At 37.2% G+C, this 14196-nt stretch overlaps 1 protein-coding gene across 1 annotated transcript in view; it reads right to left on the reverse strand.

Annotated features, from left to right (window-relative positions):
- The window catches only part of ACBP4 (acyl-CoA binding protein 4), a 113724-nt gene extending 102753 nt beyond the window's left edge, over positions 1–10971 (reverse strand). Inside the window, exons 1-4 of the mRNA XM_089402573.1 lie at positions 10651–10971; positions 7496–7566; positions 6742–6805; positions 6549–6614 (exon numbers count right to left, since the gene is read on the reverse strand). Coding sequence (XP_089258699.1) covers positions 6549–6614; positions 6742–6805; positions 7496–7566; positions 10651–10803 — 354 coding nt within the window. The 5' untranslated portion in view covers positions 10804–10971. The remainder of the gene's footprint in view (positions 1–6548; positions 6615–6741; positions 6806–7495; positions 7567–10650) is intronic.
- Positions 10972–14196: the final 3225 nt, after the last annotated feature.

Here is a 14196-nt window from a genome sequence, read left to right on the forward strand (position 1 = left end):
TACTCAAAAATCTAAATATTTGATGTTTCAATATTGGCAATCTACATATTGATTTAATCTTAGGCCAATCAATATCCAACCCACCGATCTGAGTTATACATAAATAGCTTATTTGGGACACTGTAATCCACCCAATTTTAAATAACATTAAATTGGTTATTCATTATTTGCTCAGCTAATATTAATCCATTTACACACTAAAACATGATGGGAACATGATTCAGCTATATTTTCTTGTATAGATTCTAGAACATGGCATTTCAAATTTTTGGATAACCCACAGTTTAGATCAATTTGTATCTACATAACAACACTAATTCCATGAAACCCTATTACAGCCAAGCAATGCCTTGGAAACCTGAAGTAGACGAGCCATTAACTCAATATCATACCCATTGGATTAGTTCCACATAAATTAAAACTATCCATTTAAAAGCCATGTTAAATTGAAAGAAAAAATGGCCTTAAGAATAAGAAAATCATATTGTCATTGATGATGATTACAGAGATAAAGATAAATTTATTAAGGTCCAACAAATGACGAAAAGTAGGTCAACGGGGCTGCCCAATACATAAGTGACCGCTCTTTTAAAAGCAAGAAACATTACTACAATAAAAGATCAAGGCAGGACTATCACAATGCTAAAAGAAGAAAATGCTTTCAACCCAAGTATGAGAGAAAGAACTTCAATGGTTCAAATACCCATGTCAAATAGAGAGGGCAGATCCTCCTCTGAAGTCAAAGGGGAAACTCTCCCACTATCCAAGGACAAACAAGAAGAACTCTATATTGAAAACTAGCCAAAGAAGATGGATCTGACTGAAGGGATGTCTCTCTATTTGTTAGAGGCGGCCCTCTACTAAGAACTGGTAGAAACCTAGCAGGGGTTGCCTACCAATTTAGCGTGTGGAATCTCGAAAGCCCATATGACAAATCCACATGATGTCCCTACCAAGGGCTAGGTTGCCTCTCAACATCTAACAAATCTAGGAGCTCGAATGGTGTTGCACTCTACGTATCTCTGCGTGCCCCTATTACAGAGCATCGAGAACAAAGTTGTGATCTTTTGAGTAATGTTTATTGAGGAAGGGTGGGGTGGAACGTGAGTCCTAAGCCTAAGGGCCTCTCCCAAGTACCAAGCTAGGTAGTACTAGTCTATGTAACGGAAAAAGGTGGAGAGGTGTTAAAATGTGCAACTAGGGACAAATGCCACTTTGGGCAGCTCATTTGCAGAAGATGATTATTGGACTAAAATTCCTCTTTCCAAGAGGACCAATTTTGACCTAAGAAGCACTAGATTTGGACAAGGAGAAATATGCTTTTGAGGTCAGGCACACACATGCACTTTTGGTCAAGGTCGGCCCTACCTTTATGTAGGCTCATGAAGCCCAAGAGACACAACCCTTGACCGACATTGACTTGTATAAACAGACATTATGGAGACCTCATTTTGGCATCTCATCAACACACATTTCTCTCTCCTCTTATGATTGGTTCGGACTTCTAAGGACAGCGATTCTCCTCGCACATGCAAGAGTTTGACTAGGTTTTCTATTCTCTGTGTTGACCAAATTTCAGCGAGCGTTGACCAGCACTTATCAAGATTTGTTTAACCTATTTTAACTGCAAATTTGGTGGGTTTCTCTTTGTTACAGCAAGCCGCATCTTTTGGTACGATTTTCAAGGATTTCTTGGCAAGTTGACCTAAGTTGACCGCAAGCTTGTTTGACCACAGAGCTGACTTTCAATTTGACAGAGGTTCACTGCCTCTTTGCTTACTATTTTGGATGTTTTTTGACCTTCAAGGAAGGTTGAGTTAGTTTGACTTTGACCAAGCTCAAGGACTAGTTTGACTGTTGCGCCGACTTCTGTTGTCTCACTAGTTAGGACAATTAGATTGTTGTTGACTGAGAGCAAGATTGCAGACTTTGATTGGGCCATCTATTTGACTATGGGCAGTGGTATTGGATCATCTAATTGGAAAGTCAATTTTGACTTTGACTTTGTATCATTGTACTCTATTGGAATTTCTCTCTCTGAACATTTGATATTTATCAAGAAGAAGAAGATCTGTTGGGTTTTCCCCTTGTGGGTTTTGCCCTGGCTTTAAGCCTAAATTTCGGTGTCCTCTTGCCTTGGCTTGTCTTCTGCATTTATTGTTCTATCTACCATTACTGTCAATGTGAATTAATGATATGTGATTGCTATTGGAAACTAAGTGGAATTGTAACTGAGCTTATAATGGAACATTGAAGTAATTTCTATAAGCATAGAACATACCATTGTTAACTAAAATTAACAAGAGGGAGTTATGAAACTTCTTGAACGAGCACCAAAACCAACCACATATATCATAGTAAGAGGGGCATTTGAAAAGAAAGTGCCCCTCTATCTTTGTCGGATGTAAATGGTAGATCTAGCATAGCCTATCCTCTCATGGTATCTAGCCCTCAACTTCCACCCAAATCTAATGATATCCCACTCAGAATTGGCCTAGGGAGATCCTGAGTCCATGCATCCAGTGCCAAAGCATGTAATTGGACCACACTATGAGGCCATTCCTAAGCTTCAATAAGTGCTTTGCATATATGGCCATCTTGGGTCTCAAAGACACAAAGGAGGCAATCCAAATGACCTGGATATACTACCTATAAATATCCTCCTTCATAATCCTATTCATCTCCAACTTCTTAGGCAAGAGGTGACCAACAAAATCCAAAGAGTACCTAGACAAGGGAAGGCAATATATCGATATACTAGTTGACTAAAGGAAACAAAAAATCTTTGAGTACCAACATTGTACTATCCAAGATGGGGGTCAATATTGAGCAATGGCTTCTAAAGATCAATAGGCAAGATATCAGTCATGGTCTCTGCTTATCACCGAGTCAAAAAACCTTTAGAGGTGATGTAGAAACTATACTAGTCTCAAGACAAACCCTGCAAATTGTGTGGTAGAACATGGCAGAAGATGGATACTATCATGATTTTAAAAGTTAATAGAGGCGGGTATCATCGACCATGAAAAGAAGAACCCCAATACAAGCATATCCCCAATGGGTAGAACAAACATAAGGCATGCAATCAATGGAGAAGCAAGGAGAGGCCAATATGGCAACATTGATTCACGGGCATTATTAGCCACCTTGTACAGAAGCAAGGTTACCAAACGATGGAGCGGAGCAAGAGCATCATTTTCCAAAAAAACCTCAAGAGCGGAGAGTTCCAAGAGCATATATGTGTGTGTGTGTGTTGTATTTATATTAGCCTCGAGGGTCAGAAAGCACCTCTGTTATTGAGAGGTCACGGGTTTCAATTCTCCCAACGCTCTCAGAATTAAGCTCCGTGGTTGAGCCGTCAAGAAGTGATCCTTTGGGGTAGATCTCCCTCATATAATATTTTGTGGACGTAGCGGTCACCAACCTCCGGGGACCATGAACCACATAGAACCATATATATATATATATATATATATATATATATATATATATATATATATATATATATATATATATATATATATTGATTGCATTTACATTCAAAAGAAAATGCAATGCATAATGCCAAATTAGTTGCAAAATGGTGCATGCCTTTACATTAATTAAGGTAGAAATGGCATCCACAATTAATTATTGATTTATCATTTGAGCATCAACCATTTAGAATCTAGATTCCAGCAACTACAAACAAACATACAAATTTTTAACCCAATAATATAAAGTAGACCATTAACTTATGGAATGAAACAAGTTATCCAGCGACTGTCAACAACTATATGACCAAATAGTTACATTTACAAAGTAGACCATCTGCACACTAAAGCATGAAGACTAAAAGTTCCAAAACAATAAACTGAGCTTTGTTAAATGTTATGAATCTATCATCTATGGCATATAAAGTAATGAAAAAGGAGAAACAATTATCCTAATATCTATGATTCTATCTACTATTTCTTTCTCTTTGCACCAACACGACTGTTGAGTGGGCCTCCACATGCTAGTAGTGGAGCCCAAGCAAGATAAAATCGGTTACTGGGTAGAAGCTATAGGTGAAACTGAAGATGAAGCCCCTAGTGCTATAGCTAGAGTTCTAGACATGGCAACCATGGCAGTGGTCCGTGGATGGGGGTGGCATCTCAACACAATCACCATCATCCATAAAGGCATTCTCTATTTGCTCCAAAACCAACACTCCATCCTTCAAATTACCAATTCCATGAAATTGCCTCCTCACAATAATGGGACAACAATCACAAGTTGTAATGAACAAAAACCAAGCTATGGATGAAATTGTAAATGCTCCAACACCTCTCTATAGAAGAAGTGTTCACCACTTGCAAAAGCACCCATTTTGCCAAACATTGTAGCTGTGGGTTAACACCACCATGCATGTTCCACCATCGTATATTGGGATCCTCATCGTTAGTGTCATCCTTCATTCTTTGCCTCTTATGTAGGCTTCGCCTCTACCTCAATCCTCTAGGAACAATCAACACAACCCAATTTTGATGAAATTGCATAATCCAAGCCTTAAAATATGGTAAAAAAGCTTAAAATGCCTAAAAATGATTTTGGTTTGAGTTAAGGGCAAATTTTGCTAAGGCCATAACAAACAAGTTCAACAATCAACATCACCAACTTCGGGATATGTAAAGGACTTGCTACTCTTGAATCTTGACTAAATGCAAATCACATACCCTCAGTACATGATAGAATCCAATGAAAATGTTGCAATCCCATCAATACTGAAATCCTAAAAACTGCTGAATTTTAAATGGGATATGCAATTCTACTTTCTCCATGTGAAGTCTGATGAGGTTGGAACCACAAGCACAGACAGCCCAGATGTGAACTGGCAGTAGCAAACATACCAGCAGGGGACATAATGTCATAGCTAACTGACAGTACATAATGATTAGCAGGAAAGGAGCTGGTTCCCAAATAACGAGATGGATGCAAGTCATGATGACAGTGACCTCCACAGATCTTATTGGAAGAGATTGGCCACAGGAAGGATCCAGGCAGGAGACAAAATTCACAATGACTTGCAGTGGGAGATGAAGCGCAATCATAGCCAGGAATTACATAATCAGAGCAGAGATGGCCCAAATCAACACAATTGGAAGATTCTACATTGCATGCAAGAGGAAAAGGAAGGCTCGATTCTTGTCAGTGGTGACTGGAAACCTCTTCAAATGTGTCTGCAGACGAAGCTGGACCACATATTTGTGTAAGTTTTGGGAAGCCAGCTGGTTTGGGACCTGAATAAGGTGCTGAGATAGGAATCCTGAAGCACCTCGCAGAAACCTGATGGCCAGGCAAAGCAGAAGAGGACAAGGAAGAATGAGGGCCACAAATGAGGAAGGAAGCCAATCAACAAGACAAAGCCAAAGGGGGGCTGCCAGAGCAAAAAAAAGGAGAGGTATGGCTCATCAAAAAGGGAAAATAGCTGGAAGAGCAGATTGTTAAAGGCCAAAATTTGAATAGATTCTGCTGTTCTGAACATATTGAAGCTAACAAGGCAGATTTCTCTCCACACAACCCTTTGCTAACTGCAAAACCAAAGAAATGGCTTCAAGAACATGGTTGATTCATAATGGGAGGTGCACACACAAAACCAAAGGAATGGCTTCAAGGCCATGGTTGATTCATAATGGGTGGTGAGGGGCAGTGTGGCCAGGTTGGTCAAGGAGAACACTGAAAGCGTGAGGAGACAGGCAAGAAAGTGGCTGTCCAAAGCCAAATCCTCGAACAAAAAATGAGACTTGGTACTAAGTATGATGATGTATATGAAGGCTGCCAAAGAGAATAGCAACAAAGCCAATATCCCAGGGGGCAGAAACTCAGGTCAAGCAACTCGACGTAGTTTGCAGAACACACTCAGATCTAGCGAGTTCAGCGTCGACAACACAAAAATAATGACTAAGTAAATCTTAACTAGAGTTCTTATCAGTCACTCTATCGGAATAGAATGCCAAGCAGTGGACCCTACAGATATGAGAAAGCAAAATATGAGATCTTCAATCCCATCCAAGTAACTCTTACCTATGCTAATGAAATTTATTTCTTTGTTGTTATTTTTCAATGACGATCCAGTCTGTTGGGCAACCATATTTTAGGTATTGCAGCTCTATCCAATAGAGCAAGCAGAGAGAAACTAGTATATGATTTTGATACTTTTAAATATATCTGGATTCTACGCTGGCAAACAACCTGACAGAGAGACTCAACTAGTAAATGTCGTAGATACTGTAGATCTGGTAATAAATTGTCCGCTGTGTATTTACTGTTCTCAACATACTGAAGATCTGGGCTGGATATGACAATGATATATTTTTTTAATATCAACAGTGGGATCCCAGAATTTGATTGAATTCCCACTGTGTTGTTGTTTCAGATCATTGCTATCCACATTTGTCTGTATATTAATACCAATCCTGTTTATCTTGCCATAACAAAACAAGAAAATAAGCACAATTGTCCTTTTTTGGATAGATGAAGCCCATCACTACTTTGATACTTATTCGATACAACTTTATCACACTTACTTCCACTTCCACCACTGGCTCAGGTGCAGACTCTGGTACCTTTGAATACCATGCAGGGTCTTCCTCCTGCAACCAAAATAAAACTTTCAACTTTTACATAGTAAAACATTTCTTTGTTATTTATAAACACTGTGGCAAGACAAGATAATAAAGCAACCACCACTTCAGTGAAGTTAGATAATCAGATAGCCACCTCCAATATTTTAACGAACAGCCTCATAGCTTCCTGAGAAGGCATATTTCCAAGGCTATTCCAGCTGCACCAAGAACCAAGTACTGTCATTAGAATTTTTCATTAAACAGCAATGGACAAAAGATCAAGATTTCATGAATGCCAACCTATCCGCATAAGGCGGCATGTATTTCCATCCACAGCCTTACTGGCATTTATATGAAGTCCCCTCCTCCGACTTAGGTTCATCCACCAGGTTAAGGCAACATTGTTTGGAGTGACAAAATATTATATAGGAAGCTGAACACAGAATACCACAAGTTCCCAAATATGCATGTTTTTCATAATAACTTTACAAGCCAACTGAAGGGACAATATCGAATAACACCTTCCATGACCAAGAACAATTCCAGAGGCGACAAGGTTCTTTTTATGTCAAATAGGATGCAATTCAAGTATCAGACCTCTTTGCATCATGTTATCCACAAATATTAACTACACATAGTAAATGATCAATGGCTGAAAATGCAATCTATATGCTTAGACATTTCAAAGTAGAATGCTAACTTTAACATGGACACTGTATGAAAAAAAGTATCAATAATACGACAATCACATCGCCTCTTCAAGAAGGCAACTCGCAGTTTTACATCCTTTCCATAATTGAATTGCACTGTGTCATGACTCACCAGTAATATAAAATACATGTTTACTAAATTCCAAAAAAATGCCTTCAGGTCTAGAAGAAGACATGTAGTGCAATAAAGCTACACACCTTGTCCATTTGCTATGCTCAATTGGGTTCCAGCTCCGAGGTTTAGAAACATTACATGGGCCCACTGTCGCCTGCAATAAGATATAAATCTGATATCAAAAAACCATACTAAAGAACAGAACATAATGTGTTTTGATCAAATATTCACTCATATCATTCTGACAAATTTGTCATCGAACATTTAATCTAGATCATGGTTTGACTAATGGTGTTCAAAAGCCAGTTCCATGAATATATTGACTCTCCTAGAAAGATTCCATGGGAGGAGACCCAGTAACAAGTTACAACCATTCTGAAAAAACTGCTATGCTTGATTATTTTCCATGTACCTTTTTCACCATCATATAATGAAATAATATGGATTTTCCATAGAAAGTAAAACCTAAATTGATCTGTTAAGCATCAGGAAAGGAAGAAAAATAGCCATCTGAAAGAGTCTGAAGAGACCAAAGGCAGCAAAAGCCCAGCCAACACAGAAGATCGGTATCACATCAGCATAACTACCTAGCCAACAGACACGCAGATGCTGAACAACCTTACTGGCCAAGGGAGATATGCAAGGAGGAATGAAAAGAAACTATTCTTCTTCCAGCAGAAAAAGGAAACACAGAGAGGGAGTTCACAGTCTAGCTTAATACTGTGGGAGACTCAATAACATCTGTACACACTCACAGTAGCCAGATGCATTGTGAATCTGTGACAGAGAGCTCCATAATAATTAGTTTTCTTTAGTAATACAGAGTTTTTATTTGGCAGTGAAGTTTGATACCCGATGAGGCTTTTCTCCACATAAATTCTTGTATTACTGTGTACATACTGTATTTCTGTGTTCATCATAATTCCGTTCATTCATTGAAATGCGGTAAAATCTTGAATGCAAGCATTGTTAAATATGTCCACTGTAATTTTTCAGATTTTGGTGTTGTTACCATATGCTTGTTAGAATCCCCAGTATATGCTCGCTCTGTTTTTTGTTTCAATTTCTCCTGTCAGTCTTGGTGAATAAATTGATGGCAGGCACTAAAGGCATGAAATGTTGAAGACATTAAGTTCACACAGGGATGAAACTTACAGACAATATGAAGTACTCCATCAGTGAAATTCTGTCTCTGCAAGTTCAGACCATAACTATAGGTAAACCATAGATTCTACAATAATCTTTTGAAGTTTTTCTTATTTATTAAATCGGCACATTGGAAAACTTTCTCTGAAATATTATAGCTCAACTTTACAGAATAAACACACAATATATTACTAAATTTGCATTTTCTTCAACATCATCCTGCCGCGTACACATTTCTTGTTTTGTGAACGAAAATAATATAATAATCATTTCATCCTGTGCAATTAAATCTAGAAATTCAAGACCCCGGGTATAGGTCAGCAGTGGATTCGACATCATCATCTAGATTCAATAATTGTAATCTAAGTTTTTGACAGCATTTGTAAACCAGCAAATGTCTGCACACTGGTCACGAGTGTTCACCTCGAACCATCAGAAGACTTGTTTGGATCTCATGCCCTTAAAACCTGATCCAGATAATGATCTAAGTTGACTTTCACAGTTGTTGTTGTTGTTGTTATTCATAATGTCGATATTTATTGTTTCCTTGTGAGACCCGTTGCAACATACAAATACCCATTTATTCTGATAATTTTTCTCCAACACAAATAATATCATAGTAAAGTTAATTTCAATTTAATTAAAGAACCAGATCAGATATATCAGTCATCGGAATAAGAGTCTTGTCAGATCTTATCAAAATCCCTAAAATGCCTCAAAATAAAAGCAGAATTGGACCCAATATATATCACAGCTTCTTCTTCCAGCAGAAAAAGGATAAACAGAGAGGGAGGGAGTTCACAGCCTAACCTAATGCTGTGGAAGACTCAAGACCATCTGTTCACACTCACAGTAGCCAAAAGCAATGTGAGTATGTGACAGAGAACTCTGTAATAATCAGTTTTCTTTAATAAAACAGATTATTTGTTTGGCAATGGAATTCTATAACCGATGAGGCTTTTCTCCACATAAAGTCTTGTATTACTGTATGCATACTGCATTTCTGTGTTCATCATAATTTCATTCAGTCATTGATATGTGGCAGAATCTTGAATGCAAGCATTGTTACTTCTGTCTACTGTAATTTTTCAGATTTCCGTGTTACCGTATGCCTGTTAGAATCCACGGTAGATGCTCGCTCCGTTTTTTGTTTCAATTTCCCCTGCCAGTCTTGCTGAATAAATTGATGGCAGGCATTAAAGGCATGGAATGTTGAAGAGATTAAGTTTGTACATAGATGAAACTTACAGATAATACGAAGTACTCCATCAGTGAAATTCTGTCTCTGCAAGTTCAGATCATAACTATATGTAAACCATAGATTCTGCAATGATATTTTGAAGTTTTTCTTGTTTATTAAACCCGCCCATTAGAAAAGTTTCTCTAAAATATTAGTGCTCAATTTTACAGGATAAACACTCAATATCTTCCTACATTTGCATTTTCTTCAACATCATCCTGCCGCGTACACATTGTGCACTAAAAACAGATACCTAGCATTTCATCCTGTGCAGTTAAATATAAGAATGAAAGACCCCGGGTATAGCTGAGCAGTTTCTTCGAAATCATCATCTAGATCCAACAATTGTGATCTAAATTTCTGACAGCATTTGTAAACCAGCAAATGTTTGCACACCGCTTACGAGTTCAATTCACCTCAAATCATTAGAAGAGTTGTTTGTAGATCCCATGCCCTTTAAAAACCTGATCCAGATAACGATCTAAGTTGAATTTCACATTTTTTGTTGTTATTCACGATGTCAATATTTACCGGTCCCTTGTGAGATCCGTTGCAACATGCAAGCACCCATTTATTCTGATAACTATTCTCCAACACAAATAATATCATAGTTGAGTCAATTTCCATTAGTTAGAGAACCAGATCAGACAGATCAGTCCTCTGAATAACAGTCTAATCAGATCTTATCAAAATCCCTAGAATGCCTCAAAATAAAAGCACAATTGGACCCAATATATATCACAGCTTCCATGGATACACTCATCGTCCAAAAATAATAGCAATAAGAAGGAAGTATGTTAAGGATCGGTGACAAAACGAAAATTGAATGCAAATTTAAGACAACAAGCTTACTTGCTGGTAAAGTCCGTATAGAAGCAATGCGTTCTCATTTTGAAAGCGTGAAATTGCAGCTTTCGAAGAATTTTGAGATGATCCGAGGCCTGCGTATGCAGCCGCGGCGTAAAACCTGTCGGGATATGCCATTGCAGAGCTGGACCTTGCCATTGATTCTAGAAAAAACAAATCTCTAAAACCCTGGTGCTTTCGATCCAAACCCTAAGTAAAATGAATCCTTCTGTCAAAAACTTCGCGTCTTCCGCATTGTTTACTTGCTCGCTGTGTTACTCCACGACCGAAACTTAATCGAATGACAATCTGCATTTGAAATTTTGTTTTTAATTATTATTTATTATTTTTAATAATAGCATATGGACCATTTAAAACACGTTGAAACGTTTTATACAGTTTTTCTTGATTAATATTAAAAAGCCATCTGTCAAATATAGCTAACTTTCTTTTTATATATATATATATATTCTTTTTACTCTCTGCAAATTTATACATCATTTACAGTTAAGGGGTTTAACACTGATTATTATTAGAGCGATGTTTCATCCTACAAATAAATTATAGTTTAATAAATATTTTTTAATTTTTTAAATGATAAAATTGAAGCTTTCTTAAATCATTGTTTTAAATAAATATTTTTAAGTTTTTGAAATGATAAGATTCAAGTAATTTTTTAAAATATAGTTTTTAATAATCATACAGTTACATATTATATAAATATATTGTTTATATAAATAATTTTAAATATAAACTTTTAATATTTTATAGAATTAGAAAAATACATATCATTTTAGAAATATTTAACATTGCTATTATAATTATTTTTAGTCATCACATACTCATGTTGTTAGATCTATAATATAAAGTTAAAATAGGAATAATATTATTTTCTTTTGTAATTAGGGTAAATGTTGTTAGCCATATAATAGAAAGTTAAAATATGAATAATATTATTTTCTTATCTAATTGATTTTTAGAGGAATTATTATAACTATTATTTTAAAATTAAGGATAAGATTTATAATAATAAAAAAATAATGGAGTGGTGATTTGGATGAGTAAGGTGTTTGGCTGCCTCGAGGCACATTTAAGAAGGGGCAACATGCCTTACCTCGGACATGCATGTACATGCGAAAGTTTAATGCTATCAATGGAGTAGATTATTGGTATTAGAGATTTGAATATGGACCTTGCGCAATAGAGACGGAGGAGAACTAGAGGTTGCTTAGACTCCCCTCTTGAATAGGCGGGGAGGTGGAAGGTGAACATCTCTATGGAATTCTTGCACAGAAGCCTCACCCCAGTTGGCATATTGTTGTTTCTTACCTCTTACTCAGCTTCGGCTTAGGCGAATGGCAATGGGTGAAGGACACTTGACTAAACCGAGAGGGGGGGTGAACCAGTGTAGCACATTCATGGACATTAATATCCTTTTTCTTTTAACGGATTAAATGAGCAATTTAATACATTATGGACAACATATTTAATATATGAACAACAAAAAATATGTGAACCAAAAACATCACATCAACACATAAAAGCATCACATATGAACACCAGAAATAAGTGGAAACCCATAAAGGGAGAAAACCATGGCTTTGTTATTGTTGTGATGCAAAGGCAAGCTCCTACTCCCTTATTACATCTTATTTTTTGTAGGCTCCAACCTACAAGAGGTTGCTACCTCAATTTTTTTGCAAGCTACAACATGCAAGGAAGATCCAACTCCCATAATTTTTCTACATGATACAACCCACAAGATGCTCCTACCTCAATAGGCTCCAACCTGTTATTTATCAAGCTACAACTTGAAAGGAGACTACAATCCCCTGATACAAGCAAGAAATAACAATGTGCTAGTTACCTGGTCTATAAATCTGCATACCTCCATCTTTGTTCATGCTTCTTCTTCTCCTCAAATCTGCTTCACATCTGCTCTATATGTGTTAGGTAATAAACAACTAAAATCAGCTCACATACTCTCTAACTCTCTAACCATTCAGCTCTCCAACCTTGCACAAATTTGTAAATGGACTTTTATTGTTGTTAGTATTCCACTCGCACGAATTTGAAATGACAGAACTTGTCTCTTTGCATTCCAAAGGCGTCCCTTCAATTCCATAATTATTTAAACTCTTGAATATTAAAATACATAAAGGGAATTTCACCATATCCAAATGTCATGCGTTCATATTCTTGTTGCTAATAAAATAAATAATTAGCTTGCAATAATATAGCCTTGCATTCATATTCAAATAGTCCCGTATCAGAATACTATTTATTGTCTTTGCCTTGCATCTTGCCTTGCCTTACATCATGTCTTTGTCTTGCCTTTGCCTCACATCACTAGAATGCTCATGCCTTTTCCTTTGCCTATCATCATAGCAATCTCCTCAAACAAACCAGACTTCAAATCAACCTTACACAAAACATATGCAAGCATTAACCATTAACACAACATATATGCAAGCATAACTCAATGCACCTCTTTACACTAGTGTGCCATGATATTTGTTGCTCCTTTGTTCTATTGTCAATAGTTCAATAACAATATAAGCATATGCAAGCAGTTCAATAATAATCAACATAGCCTAACTCAATGCATCACATTGCATTGCCTTACACCTCTTCAACAAACATACCCAAGCCATCAAAACATAATAGACATGCCTCGTTGCTCCTGTTCTGCTCTTGTTGTTCCTTTGACATCGCCCTTTGCATCACATGTTTGTATTGCATTCTCGTCAAGCATCAACAACATCCAACATAACCTCTTGTTGTCAAACATCAGTGCAACATACCTTGATGCTCCTATTGTTCCTTTGTTGCTACTTTGCCTTTGCTACTCTTTTGCCAGCACATCTTTACTGCTCTTTTGTTGCTTCTTTGCCTTGATCACAAACATACATGCTTATTGTTTCTCCTTTGCCATCAATGACAACAATGTCATCAATGGTAATGTTGTAGTTTCGAAGGTCTACATCTGGAAAGGATAAGAATGCATGCATGAGAAAATTCCCCTTGTTGCAATATTGGAAGTGGCAGATTATACTCTGGTTTCTACTAGGTGCGTGAAGGAGAACTAGTTTATTCTTGTGGGACAATCCCAATTCATGGGGGTGTAAGTTTTGTGGGGAGACATTAGAATCTAGGGGGTCTAGAGTGGGCGTGGAAAGCTAAGGGAGTTGTTGTTGTGGGTTGTTGGCAAGGGAAGGACTATCAAACTAGCAAAAGGTGGTCGCCTACACTTGCTCTTATGCTCCCACACCTTAGTGTCTCAGTGGTTGCTCTTCGACGAGTAATTCTAGTGCCCCTACTATATTATGTTAATTGCATGGCATTAATTTGACTCGTCTTATTTGTGTGATTATTTATGTCCTTGTTTGTTGCACCAGTGGGTGGTTGTTGCTTTTGCTTATTAGTAAGTCCCAGTGCGGTTACAATTGCCTTGACAAAGGCTTATCTACAACCACAGGAAGTTGATTCATGTTAGTCTAGAAATTAAAAGTTTTGTATGGTTTTGGCACCCTAGGGGGGCGATTTGCATTC

This window comes from Pinus tabuliformis, chromosome 2_1 (assembly GCF_031772625.1).
Source record: "Pinus tabuliformis cultivar Carrire ecotype Pingquan chromosome 2_1, CPIR1, whole genome shotgun sequence".
Lineage (NCBI taxonomy): Eukaryota > Viridiplantae > Streptophyta > Pinopsida > Pinales > Pinaceae > Pinus > Pinus tabuliformis.